The 20,948-nt window shown below is 45.0% G+C and overlaps 1 protein-coding gene across 1 annotated transcript; it reads left to right on the top strand.

Annotated features, from left to right (window-relative positions):
• The first annotated feature begins 500 nt into the window (after nucleotides 1-500).
• LOC135574747 (uncharacterized) lies at nucleotides 501-10,721 on the top strand. The gene has a single exon (XM_065026854.1). The coding sequence runs from the start codon at nucleotides 8,319-8,321 to the stop codon at nucleotides 10,719-10,721; it is 2,403 nt and encodes an 800-aa protein (XP_064882926.1). The 5' UTR covers nucleotides 501-8,318.
• Nucleotides 10,722-20,948: the final 10,227 nt, after the last annotated feature.

Here is a 20,948-nt window from a genome sequence, read left to right as displayed (position 1 = left end):
GATCCATGTCTGGGTGTTGGACAGAACCCCTAGGTCCTGGAGAACAGGAGCAGAGTTAAAGAGAACAGGGTAGGAGACAGACGTAAACAAGCAAACACACCGGTGAGGGATGGTCCCTGGAAAAGATGAGAGGTGAGGGATGGTCCCTGGAAAAGATGAGAGAGGTAAGGGATGGTCCCTGGAAAAGATGAGAGGTAAGGGATGGTCCCTGGAAAAGATGAGAGGTAAGGGATGGTCCCTGGAAAAGATGAGAGAGGTGAGGGATGGTCCCTGGAAAAGATGAGAGAGGTGAGGGATGGTCCCTGGAAAAGATGAGAGAGGTGAGGGATGGTCCCTGGAAAAGATGAGAGAGGTGAGGGATGGTCCCTGGAAAAGATGAGAGGTGAGGGATGGTCCCTGGAAAAGATGAGGGAGTGAGGGATGGTCCCTGGAAAAGATGAGAGGGGTGGAAAAGATGAGGGATGGTCCCTGGAAAAGATGAGAGGTGAGGTATGGTCCCTGGAAAAGATGAGGGATGGTCCCTGGAAAAGATGAGAGAGGTGAGGGATGGTCCCTGGAAAAGATGAGAGGTGAGGGATGGTCCCTGGAAAAGATGAGGGAGTGAGGGATGGTCCCTGGAAAAGATGAGAGGGGTAAGGGATGGTCCCTGGAAAAGATGAGAGGTGAGGTATGGTCCCTGGAAAAGATGAGGGATGGTCCCTGGAAAAGATGAGAGAGGTGAGGGATGGTCCCTGGAAAAGATGAGAGAGGTAAGGGATGGTCCCTGGAAAAGATGAGAGAGGTGAGGGATGGTCCCTGGAAAATAGTCATCAACCAGGTAGTTCTGAGGCATGGTCCTAGGGCTCAGGTATGTGGGTGTATATATATATATATATACACACACACACAACACCGCCCCCTTTGGTAGTTCTATCTTGGCTGAAAATTTTATAGTTAGTGATGGAGATTTCAGGGTTTTCCTAAGCCAGGATTCAGACACGGCTAAGACATCCGGGTTGGCATTGTGCTAAAGCAGTGAGTAAAACAAACTTAGGGAGGAGGCTTCTAATGTTAACATGCATGAAATCAAGGCTATTAAGGTTACAGAAGTCAACAAATGAGAGCACCTGGGGAATAGAAGTGGAGCTAGGCACTGCAGGACCTGGATTAACCTCTACATCACCAGAAGAACAGAGGAGAAGTAGGATAAGGGTACGGCTAAATGCTATACGAACTGGCCGTATAGCACGTTCGGAACAGAGAGTAAAAAGAGCAGGTTTCTGGGCATGATAGCGTAGACTCAAGGCATAGTGTACAGACAAAGGTAAGGTAGGATGTGAGTACATTGGAGGTAAACCTAGGCATTGAGTAATGATGAGAGAGATATAGTCCCTAGAGACGTTTAAACCAGGTGATGCCATCGCATATGTAGGAGGTGGAACAACATGGTTGGTTAAGGAATATTGAGCAGGCCAGAAGCTCTACAGTGAAATAAGACAGTAATCACTAACCAGGACAGTAATGGACAAGGCATATACTATACCGACATCTATGGATAGCATAATTGTGTCTGTCAAACAGGTAGGCTTACCACTTGTTTTTTTGGAATAGGACAAAATAGGCTCCAATTATATATGTAATTCAATGATTATGCCCATAACAAAAGTTGGTGCACATGTGCACCTATAGGAGGTCCCAGGCAGAAGGGAATTTGACTTTAACCACTGCATCGGAGAGTTACATTGTTGCTATCACTATGCAGCCAGTTGCCTATAGTAGGAAACAGAGTTTCTTACTAATAATATGACACCCGTTATCACACATGGCACAACCCCACAATTGTTACAATAAAATAACACTTTTATATTTTAACAAATGTTTTTAATATTAGAGTAGAACTGTAAAAAAAATTTTTTTTAAAAGTGAGATAATTGTAGCTTTAGAAACGAGTGCTTTAATAAATGCATGGCGGGCCTCGTTTCACTGGAGCTGTGTAAAATAAGCTTTATGTCAATGACCCAGCTTCAACGAATTTAGTTTATTTACATATCGAATTTGATTGACCAACATCAGTTTCACCATTTATTTATTTTGTCTGCGCCTAAAGTTGGCCTCTTTCCTCTTCTTTGGCGCTGCATTGCAAGTCAGCGATGTTTTCTCTCGTTAGCTGTCCATGGTCCTGAAATCATAGCATCTGAGAGAGAGAGAGAGGGGAGAGAGGAGAGAGGGGAGAGAGAGAGAGGGGAGAGAGAGAAAGAGTGAGAGAGCGAGATTAGGATGTAGTCTATTTCAATCTAATAAATAAATAAAAAAGTAATCAGGTGATAGATAATTGAGTAATTGATAATATAATAGATAATAGATAATTGAGTAATCTTACAAATGAATGCGAGTGTATGATCAACGCTTACCTTCTATTCAGACAAGTTGACTCGCCTGGCCTTCCAGGCAGCAAAAGCATGCACTGCTTCTTGGAGGTTGAATTTTGTAAGAAAACTTGTGCTCAATTGATATGGTGAGTCTCTCTTGACTCATAGTAGAGCGCAGGTAGTTTTTGATGAGTTTGAGCTTGGAGAATGTGCTCTCTCCACTGTCACCGGGAGTGGGAGAAGAACTCTCAGGGCAACAAAGGCATTGGGATACAAGGAGGCCATATGGTGTCTGGATATGTACTCGAGTGCGTCCAGTGGTTTTGCCTCACAGTCCAGTCTCTTGCTCAAGACTTTGAGCTCATTACACAGATCTTTTGCGTCGATGTCCCTAGAATCCCCATATGTCTCCAGTGTTGCGCAGTCCCTGGTAAGTGCTGCAGTGTCCATGTCCTTGATGGTGGGGATGTTGTACAGGATGGTAAAAACACTGCCGTGCTCTTCAAGCTGCGTAAAGCGTTCGTTGACGGACTGGATAGCAGAATCCAGAATCTGATTAAAGAAAACTACTTTGGATTTCTGCTGAGGGTCAGTCACAGGCTCATCCTCTCCCTCGTAGCCAAACAAAACAGATTCCTTTTCTTCCTGGGACGGACCGTTGGCTGCCCTGGGAAACAGGGCTCAATACCCATCTCCTCTGCCAACTCTTCTGCGCTTGCTAATGCGCCAGCGAAAGCTGCATCGGAGCGGTAGTCTTGGCGGAATACCCTGGTTGAGTTATATTGAGCCACTGCTAGTGAAAGGTTAAAACTCACTGCCTGCAAACTCTTACTGGTGATGTTCACTTCGAACAAGATGTCATACCAAACGACCACTGCGCACATGAAGCCCAAAGTTGTTCATCTTGGCAGCAATGCTGTTTGCCCCCAACCTTGTTTTAGCACCACAGCTGCCTGTGAGCTTGGCGTCGGTGGCGATCGACAACAGGGCATCATAAATCTCCCAGAAGTTGGCAACGCACGGGTTTCACAGCCTCCACCCGGCTCTCCCACCTCGAAACCTCCACCCGGCTCTCCCACCTCGAAACCTCCACCCGGCTCTCCCATCTCGTGGTGATGAGTGGTTTCACAGCCTCCACCCGGCTCTCCCATCTCGTGGTGATGAGTGGTTTCACAGCCTCCACCCGGCTCTCCCATCTCGTGGTGATGAGTGGTTTCACAGCCTCCACACGGCTCTCCCATCTCGTGGTGATGAGTGGTTTCACAGCCTCCACCCGGCTCTCCCATCTCGTGGTGATGAATGGTTTCACAGCCTCCACACGGCTCTCCCATCTCGTGGTGATGAGTGGTTTCACAGCCTCCACACACGGCTCTCCCATCTCGTGGTGATGAGTGGTTTCACAGCCTCCGCACACGGCTCTCCCATCTCGTGGTGATGAGTGGTTTCACAGCCTCCACACACGGCTCTCCCATCTCGTGGTGATGAGTGGTTTCACAGCCTCCACACACGGCTCTCCCATCTCGTGGTGATGAGGGGTTTCACTGCGAGTCCATCTTCTACGTGCTCTTTCAGCAAGGCCCCAGTGGTGTGTAGATCCGCATAAAAATGTATAAATCTCTTGGATGGTGTTAAAAAAAACTCAGCCGCCTCGAAGCAACACGATGCTGCTTCAGAGAGAACCAGGTTCAGCGCTGCTTGGCACAAAAAAGGCCCTCGGATTGATATCCTACACTCTCTTTTGAACTCTGCTGTGCCTCCCACGCAAATTCACCCCGTTGTCATAACCTTGCCCTCTCATGTCCATGATGGCGATGCCATGTTTCAGTAGTTTTGAGATGAGCAAATCAGTCATGAGGCTGTTCTGGACGACTGTGTGATCACGCTCTCCGTAGCCGACATGAGTAAGATGCTATCTACAACCTAAAAGGATTATTCTGCTGACCCCCCCCACACACACACACAACTGTAGCATCTCGTTTACATTTCTCACATTTTAGGCGTCCAGTTGAGGCCATGGATTGATCATGTTGCAATGAGATGGGCACAGACCTTTTCAGTGTGGTGGCAAATGAGTTGAACAGGAGAAGAGGATGTGGTTGCTTGTGGAGGGAGAGCAGTGTGGGGGGGGTAGAACATCTGCAGTGAAGCTGATTGGTTGCTCTGACTCATCACTTCTTGACTAAAAGATAGATTTAGAAATTAGTTCGACTTTGACATAGTTCAACAGCTGAAAAGCCTTCATTAACATACTCCCAGAGATAGCAAGACATTCATTATTCACTGAATGAAGTGACCTACCCATCTCCATTTACAATGTCATTCATCAATTAAATAACTTAATAGTATAGCACATTCAATGACATCATTATTGTAGACTATAGACCACTCCTGTATCTACCTTGTACAATACCGTAATCATTGAATGAAGTAGCGTACCCATCCACATTTACCATTTCATCTATCAATTAGATAAATAATACTAGCACATAGTTACATTATTGTAGATTAAGCTACTCCTGTATCCACACTATATCAGGATAGCGTTATGATTGCATTGGTCTTGTCAGGCATGAATTTAGGTCTTCGATCAAAGTCGTATGTTGTACTACGTTTCCCTTCAGTAAAAAGTACTTATGCATCCCCCATTCAATTCAGTTCGAGTGTAAAATGTGTAGGTCTAGTGACAGTGGAAAAATAAACCCATAGCTCCAGCACACAATGGCAAGTAGGAGTAGTCTATTACAATGTCAAATATGTATACGTATATCCTATAGCATCACATATGCATCTTTTCATTTACAATTTAATCCATGAAATAAACAATACTAACATAAAATTACGTTATTATTATACACTATCCCACTCCCCTATCGACACAGTAAATAATATTACCTAGGTGCTTTCGACAATACGTTATCAACTCATTATCAACCAAAAGGATTTCCCTTTTCGACACAGTAGGCCTAAATATTTCCTAACGATATCACAACTTAAATATAGCCTGCTTACTCCTCAATCAGATCAAGGACATCTTGGTAATTATTTTCATCGTCTCGAAGGAAACTATCTGGGTCATTAACTCACGTCTGCTGCTTGTAAAAAATAAAATAAAAAATGACCGTCTGTGTCACCGCCGAGCTCTCAAATACCAAGTCCATCTCTCACTTGTATGAACGGTCACTGCTATCCGGATTCCTTGGGACATCCCTACCCTGAACCCTAAATTATAACCCTTAACACTAAACTTAACCATTTTACATACTTGATAGAGGTAGGGACATCCCAAGGGTCCCGAATAGCACGGACCCGCTGGGAAGGCATATGAACTCCATTCGACTGAACGCCACGGACACAACTCTTATTGGTTGTCTGATGTAGGCTACTGGGAACTGGTAACAACACAGTCTGTGATTGGCTAACAACATTTAGATCTGTATACAGTGAGATAAGATAACATACCATGAGGTGTTGATGGAAAGACAGATTACCTATAGATTGGACATCATCTTTTCTAGGCCATTAGCGATAACAGGAAATTGGTATGACGTCATGGTAGTTACACGCAGACGTTAATATCGTGTCATGTCAGTCAGACGTTCAATGGTAGGCGACAGCCACACGGTAGTACGGTTGCCTAGGCTTAATTCTGGCACTTATCACCCCTCATATGGTTGAGACAGAGAGCTTTTGCTGCTGCAGGCAGCTCAGCTGAGTCATGTCAGTGAGAGAGCAGCACGCGCTCACATCATGAAGTCATGTGAGGTTCAACAACGAACAGAAGCACTAACTACAGTACACTAACCCCATTCCATACAAATGTGCGCAACCACGACGTTCAAAGGAGGCTGCAAAGAAAACTAATGGGACTGTAGCAACTGTGTTGACATCAATATCTGGGGTGTGAACTAGGTTTCTATTCAAAGAAAACTAATGGGACTGTAACAACTGTGTTGACATCAAAATCTGGGGTGTGAACTAGGTTTCTATTCAAAGAAAACTAATGGGACTGTAGCAACTGTGTTGACATCAATATCTGGGGTGTGAACTAGGTTTCTATTCAAAGAAAACTAATGGGACTGTAGCAACTGTGTTGACATCAAAATATGGGGTGTGAACTAGGTTTCTATTCAAGCTTTGATTGACATGGTAATGGCTCTATACAATTGGAGAAAAGTTGAAAAAACGGACCCCTCCGACGCTGTACGTTACATCGTGACGTGTCATGGCGTAACGTACAGCACGCATAAAGCAACTAATTCTGTCTTACAGCCTCTCTCCACCAGGTGGAGCACTTCTCTCACCGATTAAAAACAAGAAAGGGACAGGGTAAGGGACAGGGTAAGGGACAGCGATGGGGACAGGGTAAGGGATGGGGAATGGGACAGGGTAAGGGACAGGATAAGGGATGGGGACAGGGTAAGGGACAGCGATGGGGAATGAGACAGGGACAGGGTAAGGGACAGGGACAGGGTAATAGGGGGGGATACCTAGTCATTTTTTGCGTCATCACTGCAAGCTATCATGACTCTCAAAAGCCGCTTGTTTACTTCTGAAGATCACTTTAGCACCGCCCTCAAAACACGATTCAAATTCAACACAAACCTTCAAATAGGTATGTAATGACACATTATATAAACTCTTTATAGTGTTTTATTTACATTTTAGAGGTTGTGACGTAGAAGTCCGTCACTGGCCGCGGGCAGCATTTGGTTCTTTAACGCACACACATATTCATCACTCCTCCCTGCGCCATTATACCATAAGTTAACAATGTGGGTCGACACACAAATTAACTTCTGTCTTGGTGCATGCATTTCACACTTGTCAATGTTCATATTTGAGAGATACAATAATTATTATACTTATCAATGTTGTGGATGAGCGCATTGTTTGTTTGTTCTGTTCCTCTCTCTCCATCTCTGTAGCTTCCTGGTATGCTGGAAAAGGACCCGAGCTAAGGGAATTGGGTTGGCTTTATAGTGCCTGTCCCAAATGGCTCATTAATGCATATGGGCATATTGAAAGATATTGTCAGTAGTGATGTAATGTTGTAAATGTTATGTTGTGATATTGTTTAAAACCGTGTTGCAATGTATATCCTTTAGTATGTTTAGTTCATGGAAAATGTAGGTTTGTATTGTTAATTGATTAATTAATTAGGGTTAATTGTTCTGAGGGGAGGGGCTAGCCCTACAAAAGGAGCCTCTCTTTCAGTCATGGAGAGGCATTTTGGATTGAGCTGTGGATGGGGCAGCATTGTGTTTAAGCTGTCCCATAAGGTAGACGTTGATGGCAGTACTGTTGTTTTTTGTTCCGGAATCACTTGTAAATAAACACCTTTGCACAGAAGAACTTTTGCGGCTCCGCCATCTTTTTATTTTGATAGAGGTTAGGTTATCCAGTTTAGCCTTCTGGCCTACTCTACGTGAGATATGGTGGCAGTGGTGGGATGGCGTACCGCAAATCAGTGAATTCCAACAAGAGAGGTAAAGGAATGCGTACAGGATTGCGTTCTCAGCAACAGCATCAACTGTCAGAAAAGGTACCTGAAGTTGAACCGGGGTGGAGTACCATGGAGTCGTCTGGTGAAGAAGAGGTCAAGTATGAGAAACTAGGGGCCCGACCGCGGGGCCAAAGACAACCAGAACTGGGTGAGCTGCTGACTGAAGGAGCAGTTGGGGGACCAGAACCACACCCAACCATGGTAACCCTTTTTCAGCAACTTTTCACCTGCCTTGAGAGGAGGGACGAAGACCTCAAGCAGGAGTTACGTGGCCTACGCCAATCTATCCTCACAGCTCCCCACCAGGTGGAACTCGTCAGTGAGAGCCCAAGATTGGGTCTTCCAACACCAGGACGACAAAGGCTCGATGCAGCAGGGACTTCAACTCCACAGCAGGCACCCCAAGCAGTAACCAGTCCAGCAGTGTTAACGTCCATCTTCCAGCATTCCTGAGGAAGGAGCCAAAGATGCCCTCATACCAGCAGGGGGAGGACATTGAAAACTACCTGCTGAGGTTTGAGCGCATGGCTAAGACGTGGCAGTGGCCTGAGGTAGAGTGGGCCTGCAGGCTTGTCCCATTGCTCACGGGCAAGGCCTTAGAGGCTTACACAGCAATGGATGAGGGGCTGGCCAATGTCTACAAGGGCTTGAAGGAAGCGCTGCTGGTGAAGTTTGACATCTCACCGGAAACCTACCGTCAACGCTTCAGAGCTGCATCAACGCCATCGGGTGAGTCGCCGACAGAGACGTACCACCGCCTCAAGGGTCTCTACCGACGATGGGTTCGACCGGGGGAGAAGACACAGGACGAAATCGGGGAGGTCATCATCCTCGAGCAACTTCTACAAGTTCTACCACACGACATTCGAACCTGGGTCCGAGAGCACGAGCCCAAGGACGGGCTTATGGCGGCCAAGCTTGCACTGCAGTATCTTAATGCACGTAAAGGGGGCCCACCACAACCTGCAGCACCCGCTCCAAGGATTCTCAGAGACACAAGGGACATAAGAAACGCCAGAGATGGTGGAGGTAACTCTGGGGGTTATGTATCTGGGAGGGAGGTAAGGGATCATGCAGTTCGCTCTGATGGGAGGGGTCTGACCTGTTTTTACTGCCGGCAGCAGGGGCACAAAGCTTCAATGTGTCCGCTACGTAAATCCAAGCTCTCAGGTTACTGTTATGTACCCAGAGAGGGGGATGGTGTTCAGAGTAGACAGACTCGGGAAGGGTCATGCTTGGTACCTGTAAAAGTGAATGGTAAAAGTCTTACTGCAATGATTGACACCGGCAGTTCCCTGTCATTGATCAGAAAAGGTAATGTACCTGTTAATGACATTGATTATGGTCATCAGACACTGATCCAATGTGTCCATGGTGACCAGTCACAGCAGCCCACAGCTGAGCTCACAGTTGAGATTCAGGGTCAGAAATACCTCCTCAAAGTTGGGGTAATGGAGAAGCTACCTTTTGAGATGATTTTGGGGAGGGATGTGCCTGTACTCTCTGATCTGTTGGGAAGTGTGGGGGGTCAGCTATATGAGCAGTCAGTTTGCCAGTCTGATGTTCAGATGGCATGTTCAGTTGTCACTCGTGCCCAGGCCAAAGCTGGTTTACAACCTCTGCCTGACTTGTGTGATAGTCTGTGCGAGGGGGGAACCAAAGGGCCCAGAAAGTCACGCCGCCAGCGGCGTCTTGAGAAGTATGTGGGATCCCCTGTACCTGTTGCTGATGTGTCTGGGTTAGAGGTGCAATGGGATGTTCCACAAAATTTTGCCTCACTGCAGAAGTCTGACGCAACCTTGAAATGTTTGTTTGACAAGGCCTTAGCTGGGGACAGTCAATCTTCATGTGGGGGGATTTACACAGTAGACAACCACATACTCTACCTTGGGTCAGAGGCAGATAGCAGGAAGTTGGTGGTGCCATCTACCTGTAGACCACTTGTTCTCAACCTTGCACATACAGTTCCATGGGCAGGCCATCTAGGGCAACATAAGACCTATCTTAGGCTAGGCTCCCGTTTCTTTTGGCCCTCCATGTATACTGATGTACAAAAATACTGCAAATCATGCCCCACGTGCCAGAAAACCAGTGCTGTCCGTAGGTCTGAACGGGCTCCTCTATGTTCACTGCCAGTTATCTCTACCCCATTCAAGAGAATTGCAATGGACATTGTTGGACCCTTGGAGAAGAGTAGTGCAGGTTACAAGTATATATTGGTGATCTGTGACTATGCCACCCGGTTCCCAGAAGCCTTCCCACTCCGTTCCATAACCACTCCAAAAATAATCAGTGCTCTTGTTCAGCTCTTCTCTCGTGTAGGAATCCCAGATGAAATCCTGACGGACCAAGGGACAAACTTCACCTCGCGACTGATGGTTCAACTCCACCGACAGCTGGGCATTAAAGGCTTGAGGACTACTCCCTACCATCCCCAAACGGATGGGCTCGTAGAGAGATTCAATCAAACGCTCAAGAACATGCTGAGGAAGTTTGTGGCTGACACTGGTAAAGACTGGGATAAGTGGTTACCCTTTCTGCTTTTTGCTTACAGGGAGGTGCCTCAGGCATCGACAGGTTTCTCGCCATTCGAACTCCTCTATGGATGGCCAGTGCAAGGACCACTGGACCTGCTGAAGAAGTGCTGGGAAGGTTCCCCAGTAGCTACCTCAGGACAGGGGATTGTCCAGTATGTCCTCCAGATGCGAGACAGGTTGGAACGGTACCGAGAGGAAGCTAGAGCAAACCTTCAGCAAGCCCAGAAGGCCCAGAAGAGAGGCTATGACCAGCACGCTCGCCACAGAGAGTTTGAGGCAGGACAGAAAGTCCTGCTCCTCCTTCCCTCGTCTACCAGCAAGCTCCTTGCGTAATGGCAAGGACCGTACCTAATCGGGAGGAAGATGGGCCCAGTGACCTACGAGGTACTGCACCCGGACAAGGGTAAAGAGAAGCAAACCTACCATGTGAACCTTCTCAAGGCCTGGGAGGAGAGAGAGGAACTCTCCAAAGGAAAGTCCTTTCTGGTCCGCAGAGTAGAAGAGGATGAGTCGGATGGGGTCACAGAGGCATGGAAAGAACGAGCAGAAGTCATACTGGCTCACCTGGAAGAAGACAAGAAAGATGAGCTGAAGCAGCTGTTTGGCAAGTATCCGGCCCTCTTCAGTCAGAGACCAGGAAGAACCAAAGTCCTAGAACACGTCATTCGTTTGAAACCTGGCCAGAACCCTGTCCGCCAGCATCCTTACCGTGTGCCTGAGAGGCTGGTGGTAGCCCTCAAGGAAGAGGTCCACACCATGATAGAGATGGATGTTGTCGAGCCATCTTCAAGTGAATGGAGCAGCCCTATTGTCATTGTCCCAAAGAAGGATGGCTCTTTGCGCGTCTGCATGGACTTCCGTAAGGTGAATGCCATCTCCCAGTTTGATGCCTATCCCATGCCCCGCATTGACGACTTACTGGAGAGAATAGGTAGAGCTCATTACATCACCACATTGGATCTCTGCAAAGGGTACTGGCAGGTGCCCCTGGATGAACAATCCAAGGCCTACACTGCATTCCGGACGCCAATGGGCCTGTTCCAGTTCAAGGTCATGCCGTTTGTCCTTCATGGGGCCCCTGCGACTTTCCAGAGGCTGATGGACAAGGTCCTCCAGGACTGTGACGATTACTGTGCTGCTTACTTGGACGACGTGGTGATCTACAGCCACTCCTGGGAGGAGCACATACAGCATCTTAGCAGAGTCCTGGGGAAGATCCATGAAGCAGGCCTCACGCTTAACCTCCTGAAGTGTGAGTGGGCGAAACAGGAGACAAAGTACCTGGGTTACCAGCTGGGTAAGGGTGAAGTTCGGCCTCAGGTGGAGAAAGTGGAGTCCATCAGGAATAGCCCTCAACCCAGAACCAAGAAACAGGTGAAGTCCTTCCTAGGTCTGGCAGGGTGGTACCGAAGATTCATTCCACAGTTTTCGACCATCGCTGTCCCTCTGACCAACCTCACTTCGAAGGGGGCCAGCAACCCGGTGAAGTGGACTGAGGAGTGTGAGGAAGCCTTCATGACACTGAAAAAACGACTGTGCTCATTCCCTGTTCTCCAGACCCCTGATTTTAAGAAGAGATTTCTCGTGCAGGTGGATGCTTCGGCTGTAGGAATTGGAGCTGTACTGGCCCAAGGGGAGCCAAGAGAAGAGCTTCCTGTGCTGTACCTGAGTCGGAAGCTGTTGCCCAGGGAAACCAGGTATTCTACAATCGAAAAGGAGTGCCTGGCTATAAAGTGGGCCCTAGATAGCCTCCGTTAGTTACTACCTTCTTGGGAGGGAATTTGACCTGCACACAGACCACAGACCTGGATCCAGACCATGAAGGACCGGAATTCTCGTGTGACCAGGTGGTATCTGGAGCTCCAGCCCTTCAGGTTCTGTGTCCGTCACAAGGCAGGAAAAGAGAACGTCACTGCGGACTACCTATCAAGGCTCCCGAACATGGTCGCTTCAGGAGAGGAGGAAGGTAATGTGACGTAGAAGTCCGTCACTGGCCGCGGGCAGCATTTGGTTCTTTAACGCACACACATATTCATCACTCCTCCCTGCGCCATTATACCATAAGTTAACAATGTGGGTCGACACACAAATTAACTTCTGTCTTGGTGCATGCATTTCACACTTGTCAATGTTCATATTAGAGAGATACAATAATTATTATACTTATCAATGTTGTGGATGAGCGCATTGTTTGTTTGTTCTGTTCCTCTCTCTCCATCTCTGTAGCTTCCGGGTATGCTGGAAAAGGACCCGAGCTAAGGGAATTGGGTTGGCTTTATAGTGCCTGTCCCAAATGGCTCATTAATGCATATGGGCATATTGAAAGATATTGTCAGTAGTGATGTAATGTTGTAAATGTTATGTTGTGATATTGTTTAAAACCGTGTTGCAATGTATATCCTTTAGTATGTTTAGTTCATGGAAAATGTAGGTTTGTATTGTTAATTGATTAATTAATTAGGGTTAATTGTTCTGAGGGCAGGGGCTAGCCCTACAAAAGGAGCCTCTCTTTCAGTCATGGAGAGGCATTTTGGATTGAGCTGTGGATGGGGCAGCATTGTGTTTAAGCTGTCCCATAAGGTAGACGTTGATGGCAGTACTGTTGTTTTTTGTTCCGGAATCACTTGTAAATAAACACCTTTGCACAGAATAACTTTTGCGGCTCCGCCATCTTTTTATTTTGATAGAGGTTCGGTTATCCAGTTTAGCCTTCTGGCCTACTCTACGTGACAGAGGTAATAAGTTGGACAGATCGGGTGAAAAAAGTCGTTTCCCCACATGACATCTCTCCTTCTCACTATCACGCAATAGGTTTCCTCACATGACATCTCTCCTTCTCACTATCACGTAATAGGTTTCACTTACCCTCAAGACATCTCTCCTTCTCACTATCACGCAATAGGTTTCGCATCCTGACCGCCCCCAGTCTTAACAATTATTACAGGCAGCACAGCAAGGCAGAGAAATTGAGAAATAATTATCCAACAGCTTCAGAGAGAGGATCGAACAATGTGCTTTCTCTCTGGGTATGTAGCGTGCTAGAAGTTAGAGGAGAGAGAGAGCAACGTGCAGAGGTGAGGACAGATCAATGAACCGATTTGACAGGCTAGTTTACTGGCCATCAGGCTGTTAAACAGCCATCACTAGCACAGAGAGGCTGCTGTCTACATACAGACTTGATATCATTGGCCACTTTAATACATGGATCACTATTCACTTTAATAATGCCACTTTAATCATGTTTACATATCTTGCATTACTCACCTCATATGTATACTGTATTTTATACCATCTATTGCATCTTGCCTATGCCACTCTGTCATAGCTCATCCATATATTTATATGTATATATTCATATCCCATCCCTTCACTTAGATGTGTGCGTATTAGGTAGTTGTTGTGGAATTGTTAGATTACTTGTTAGATATTGCTGCACTGTTGGAACTAGAAGCACAAGCATTTCGCTACACTCACAATAACATCTGCTAACCATGTGTATGTGACCAATAACATCTGCTAACCATGTGTATGTGACCAATAACACCTGCTAACCATGTGTATGTGACCAATAACACCTGCTAACCATATGTATGTGACCAATAACATCTGCTAACCATGTGTGACCAATAACATCTGCTAACCATGTGACCAATAACATCTGCTAACCATGTGTATGTGACCAATAACATCTGCTAACCATGTCTATGTGACCAATAACATCAGCTAACCATGTGTATGTGGCCAATAACATCTGCTAACCATGTGTATGTGACAAATAACATCTGTTAACCATGTCTATGTGACCAATAACATCAGCTAACCATGTGTATGTGGCCAATAACATCTGCTAACCATGTGTATGTGGCCAATAACATCTGCTAACCATGTGTATGTGACCAATAACATCTGCTAACCATGTGACCAATAACATCTGCTAACCGTGTGTCTGTGACCAATAACATCTGCTAACCGTGTGTCTGTGACCAATAACATCTGCTAACCATGTGTCTGTGACCAATAACATCTGCTAACCATGTGTATGTGACCAATAACATCTGTTAACCATGTGTCTGTGACCAATAACATCTGCTAACCATGTGTCTGTGACCAATAACATCTGGTAACCGTGTGTCTGTGACCAATAACATCTGCTAACCGTGTGTCTGTGACCAATAACATCTGCTAACCATGTGTATGTGACCAATAACATCTGCTAACCATGTGTATGTGACCAATAACATCTGCTAACCATGTGTATGTGACCAATAACATCTGCTAACCGTGTGTATGTGACCAATAACATCTGCTAACCGTGTGTATGTGACCAATAACATCTGCTAACCTTGTGTATGTGACCAATAACATCTGCTAACCGTGTGTATGTGACCAATAACATCTGCTAACCATGTGTATGTGACCAATAACATCTGCTAACCGTGTGTATGTGACCAATAACATCTGCTAACCATGTGTATGTGACCAATAACATCTGCTAACCGTGTGTATGTGACCAATAACATCTGCTAACCGTGTGCATGTGACCAATAACATCTGCTAACCATGTGTATGTGACCAATAAAAATGGATTTGATTTAGACACGATTCTACTGTCAGAATGCCAGGTAAATTGACAAAATATTACAAAGACTGGTAAAGAGAAAGGGGTATAAAAGGAAGGGATTAAGAGCATCCCAGGAGATGACAGAAAAACGTACTGTTAAGGTATTGCAAATCAGAAATGCGAGCTCACCACGCCGATCTTATTTCTCATGCACAAACTCCAGCATTGCAACTGTAGATCGCCTGGGATGTGTTGTTGATGACATTGCAAAGAAAGGAATCAATATCCACAGAACGACATGCACAGCGCTCGTGAAGGGCATGCAGTGCATGAATAACTAATGAAAGGACACTGGGAATGACGTCACAACCAAGAAGCAGCTGTGTGTGGTGATAAGATACCACAGTAAGAAACTCTCTCACATCACTCGAAAAACACAAGAAAAAAAGCAGGGTGAGCTTTTATTTTTACAAGCGTTATTTTTGAGTCTACAGACAGACACTTCCTGGAGTCGTCTGTTATGTCTCATTCCTCCCATTTCTCTAACACATCCCTCATTAGATCTCTGTCTGTGCCACGACGTTAAGCCTTCATTTTAAAACGTTCGTTTTGGACTGATCCCATTAGCATTGGTAGCAATTTGAGACTAACTTTTCTAGCTAATGACAACATTGCCATCTGTCTAAAGTACATTTGACAATGTGATAATGCTGGCAAAGTAGTTTCCTTCTAAACATTTGACTACTTTAGTGATGTCATATTTCCAGACACTATAGTGTAATTTAGACAAAACAGTTTATTAAACCCATCAGCTCTTATTGGCTCACAAAACAGACATTCAAGAAGATCTACATGCATATTACCATGAAACTGATTGACATCAATCGATGGCCATGCAGACGCAGTTAGTACATTTCTCTGATAGAACGTGAAGAATTGTTATTCACGATTGACAGCGATGATGCCATAGACATACCTAATCTCAAAATAGCCTAACTTGGTGTTTGAGGGTCTAAAAAAACCCAACTATGGGTGCGTTCGTAAATTCACTCTGGCTACTCCGAATTTCAGAGCACTCGTCTGAGTGTGCCAGTGTGCAGAATAACTGATGAATTTACAAACGCTCAACACCCGTTGAATATGGCCGGTGTCAGTAGACGTCTGCTCCACGGTTCTGACTAGAGGGAGTACAGCTGATCGGAAGTTACTTTTGCGTAAAAGGTTTAGGAGAATTTACCCAGCAGGTTAGGATAGTTAATGTGGCAGGTTAGGAGAATTTACCCAGCAGGTTAGGATAGTTAACATAACAGGTTAGGAGAATTTACCCAGCAGGTTAGGATAGTTAACATAACAGGTTAGGAGAATTTACCCAGCAGGTTAGGATAGTTAACATAACAGGTTAGGAGAATTTACCCAGCAGGTTAGGATAGTTAACATAACAGGTTAGGAGAATTTACCCAGCAGGTTAGGATAGTTAACGTGGCAGGTTAGGAGAATTTACCCAGCAGGTTAGGATAGTTAACGTGGCAGGTTAAGAGACGTGGCTTAAGGTTAGGAAAGGTTAGGGTTAGCTAAAATGCTCTCCTAACCTGCTACTAAAAGGAGTACTTGCACTCCAGTCAGAACTGAGCTTCACAGGGTCCGGACGTCATTTAGACATTGTTGCCATGGACGCGCTGTAGAGTTGCTATTGGGCGCATTTGAGTGGTAAGCCAAAAGTAGCAGACTTCTGGAGAGAACTTCTACTGTTTCTAGAAAACACAACAATGGCAGACATTCACCTTCGGGTTATTGCCGATGAAGTGGATGCTATCAAAATTCCTCTTCTCCTTCTCGGTCTTGTCTCGGTATTGGATACATTTGTGCTCATCGGACATTGATGACTCATAATTTCTTCCTGAGACCAACAGAGTAAATAACTATCAGCTTCCATTCAGTCAGAATTATCAGCTTCCATTCAGTCAGCACATAAAAACGCTTCCCCAGGCCAAATACAGTATATACACTCCTTTCTTATAACATTGATATTGTACCTGCAGTCATGGCGGACTTAAGACAGTGGTGCAGAATGCCTCAAGATAAAAAGGTAATATTCAAAATCTGTAAATTCGACAAAATATTAGCACTTCACTCCACATACTGTTCTCATGGGAAATAACCTTCAATCTGGGAAAACAAAACAACACAAATTATAAGGCTAGAGAAATGTATCGACCAATAATACCAACACAGTCAACCCCAAAACACGTCAGAGAGTAAGCATGGAGAACCAAACCCCAAAACACGTCAGAGAGTAAGCATGGAGAACCAAACCCCAAAACACGTCAGAGAGTAAGCATGGAGAACCAAACCCCAAAACACGTCAGAGAGTAAGCATGGAGAACCAAACCCCAAAACACGTCAGAGAGTAAGCATGGAGAACCAAACCCCAAAACACGTCAGAGAGTAAGCATGGAGAACCAAACCCCAAAACACGTCAGGAGTAAGCATGGAGAACCAAACCCCAAAACACGTCAGAGGAGTAAGCATGGAGAACCAAACCCCAAAACACGTCAGAGAAGTAAGCATGGAGAACCAAACCCCAAAACACGTCAGAGAGTAAGCATGGAGAACCAAACCCCAAAACACGTCAGAGAGTAAGCATGGAGAACCAAACCCCAAAACACGTCAGAGAGTAAGCATGGAGAACCAAACCCCGAAAGAAAACGAGACTCCTCGATGGACATGGACGATCTAGGCTTTACTCTAACGGGGAGGGGTAAGTGTAGAAACCGACGATCTAGGCTTTACTCTAACGGGGAATGGTAAGTGTAGAAACCGACGATCTAGGCTTTACTCTAACGGGGAATGGTAAGTGTAGAAACCGACGATCTAGGCTTTACTCTAACGGGGAATGGTAAGTGTAGAAACCGACGATCTAGGCTTTACTCTAACGGGGAATGGTAAGTGTAGAAACCGACGATCTAGGCTTTACTCTAACGGGGAATGGTAAGTGTAGAAACCGACGATCTAGGCTTTACTCTAACGGGGAATGGTAAGTGTAGAAACCGACGATCTAGGCTTTACTCTAACGGGGAATGGTAAGTGTAGAAACCGACGATCTAGGCTTTACTCTAACGGGGAATGGTAAGTGTAGAAGTCCCTGCCTGTGCCATTAAACCCCTACAACTCATCCAGTAAAGATATAAAGCCCGTCTGGTGTTCAACCTTCCCAAGTTCTCAAAGGAGAACGTCACCCCGCTCCTCCGCTCTCTCCACTGGCTTCCAGTTCAAATGGACTTTTATTATAATATACAAGACCATGGTGCTTGAAAAACCTAACTTTCCAAGCTGTGAGGAACTAGGAGAAAGAGATGAAGCACCTCAGTACCTCCAGGCTCTGATCAGGCCCTACACCCAAACAAGGGCACTGCGTTCATCCACCTCTGGCCTGCTCGCCTCCCTACCACTGAGGAAGTACCCAGTTCCCTAACAAAGCCCAGTCAAAACTGTGAAGCTAACCTCTGGCCCCCAATGGTGGAACACCCTGCTCCCTAACAAAGCAGACGCCAGGACAGAGATGAAGTCAATCACCACCTTCCGGAGACACCTGAAACCCCACCCTCTTTCAGGAATACCTAGGATAGGATAAAGTAACCCTTCTCCCTAACCAGAGGCTAGGAAAAAAGATTTAGATGCACTATTGTAAAGTGGCTGTTCCACTGGATGTCTTAAGAGATGAAGAACCAATTTGTAACAAAGCAGTCGCTCTGGATAAGAGCGTCTGCTAAAGCAGACTTAAATGTAAATGAAGAAACCTAACAAAGCAGATCTAGGCTTTACTCTAACAAAGCAGGGAATGGTAAGTGAAGAAACCCTGCTTAACTAAAGTTGATAGATGATGAACTGGGCATAACAAACTAGTCAGTAAAGATATAAAGGAGTTAACAAAGCAGAGCCTAGGAAAGAGATGTGACCACAAAGCTCGCAACAAAAAGGCTAGAAAGTGATGAAGAAATATTCAGTCAATCATATTTCTCAAATACCAGAGCCTGTGAGTTCAAATAGACTTTTATTATAATATAACAAAAGCCGACCTTGGTTCATGAAAAACAACTAACTTTCCAATCTTGGCACATTCTTATACATTTTTCCTACCCCTGCTCCCTAACAAAGCAGAGGCTAGGAAAGAGATGAAGAACCTACCCCTGCTCCCTAACAAAGCAGAGGCTAGGAAAGAGATGAAGAACCTAACCCCTGCTCCCTAACAAAGCAGAGGCTAGGAAAGAGATGAAGAACCTACCCCTGCTCCCTAACAAAGCAGAGGCTAGGAAAGAGATGAAGAACCTAACCCTGCTCCCTAACAAAGCAGAGGCTAGGAAAGAGATGAAGAACCTAACCCTGCTCCCTAACAAAGCAGAGGCTAGGAAAGAGATGAAGAACCTAACCCTGCTCCCTAACAAAGCAGAGGCTAGGAAAGAGATGAAGAACCTAACCCCTGCTCCCTAACAAAGCAGAGGCTAGGAAAGAGATGAAGAACCTAACCCTGCTCCCTAACAAAGCAGAGGCTAGGAAAGAGATGAAGAACCTAACCCTGCTCCCTAACAAAGCAGAGGCTAGGAAAGAGATGAAGGCTGTTTCAAAACATTTTTACATGACAGTGTTAAGTTCCCATGACAAGGAAAATATGTTATATTCTTAATGTAAAATATGTGTTGATTGTGATCAGGGTAGGTGTGTTTTATCTGTTTTAATTAACAACATAGTGAACTATACGTTGACTGTGATCAGGGTAGGTGTGTTTATCTGTTTTAATTAACAACATAGTGAACTATACGTTGACTGTGATCAGGGTAGGTGTGTTTATCTGTTTTAATTAACAACATAGTGAACTATTGATTTCATTCATTTGACATTCTATTGTTTTATAAATATATTTTATTAATCTTATGTTTCTTAGGACATGCCTAAACAAATTAATAATGGATTTATTTTTGATGGTGTATATTCAATGGATTTATTCAAATAAACCTCACCCACATCTGCACACCACTACCACCAGTCGTCATCGGCATGCGCACGGAAGGTACAAAAGGCTATACAGGCAAGAATGTGGTAAAAATGTTCCTGTTTCTAAATGGGTCATATAAACATTGCACATATTTAAAAAAATTGTGTGGTAAAATACCGTAAATCCTGTGTGAAAGTAGTATTATTGTACAATGATGTTACTGTGTTCTCTGCCGCCCTCCACCCCCCCTCTCTCACTGGCTGGTATGTTATGTGTATGTGTGATAGGGAGTGTCTGTGTACATGTCAAGACCTGAGGAAGAGAGAACATTCTAGAAGTGCATTCTAATGTTCTTTGAATCTGTCCTGGAATTCCATGCGTTTCTTTACAGAGAAATGTTAAGTCAAAGATATTTGAATACATGTGAAACCTAGCTAACAGTCTTTAGAAAATACATTTAAAATGATGTTTATCCTTTATGGTACAACGCTGTGTTGTTAACTGGCTGTGTCCATCTACACACTGGACAGAATCATCTCACGAATTAATTTACGTTTTTATAGCTGGGGGCTAATTTGAGGCAGACTATTGGGTACAATTTTCAAGTTCGTATTAATTTTAAATGAATGGAACTAAGATCGAGGAGTGCATGAAAGAAAATTTCACCCAGTCAGTCAATCAGTAAACAAAGTGTGTTTGTCCGTCAGTCAGTCAGGAAACAATGTTTGTTTGTCCTTCTTTAAGGGCCCAGGGTTCACCACGTGGTGAAATAACATATTAAGTACAGTATAACTGTAATATATGGGGAAGGGCCCAGGGTTCACCACGCGGTGAAATAACATATTAAGTATAGTATAACAATAGTTTATGGGGAGGGGCCCAGGGTTCACCACGTGGTGAAATAACATATTAAGTATAGTATAACAATAGTTTATGGGGAGGGGCCCAGAGTACACCACGCGGTGAAATAACATATTAAGTATAGTATAACAATAGTTTATGGGGAGGG

Source organism: Oncorhynchus nerka, linkage group LG13, assembly GCF_034236695.1.
Source record: "Oncorhynchus nerka isolate Pitt River linkage group LG13, Oner_Uvic_2.0, whole genome shotgun sequence".
Classification (NCBI taxonomy): Eukaryota; Metazoa; Chordata; class Actinopteri; order Salmoniformes; family Salmonidae; genus Oncorhynchus; species Oncorhynchus nerka.
Note: the sequence above shows the minus strand (reverse complement) of the source record. Positions and strands in the feature narration are given on the sequence as shown.

Coding starts and splice junctions, on each gene's coding strand:
- LOC135574747 (XM_065026854.1), top strand. CDS start 8,319: ATGCCCTCATACCAGCAGGGGGAGGACATTGAAAACTACCTGCTGAGG.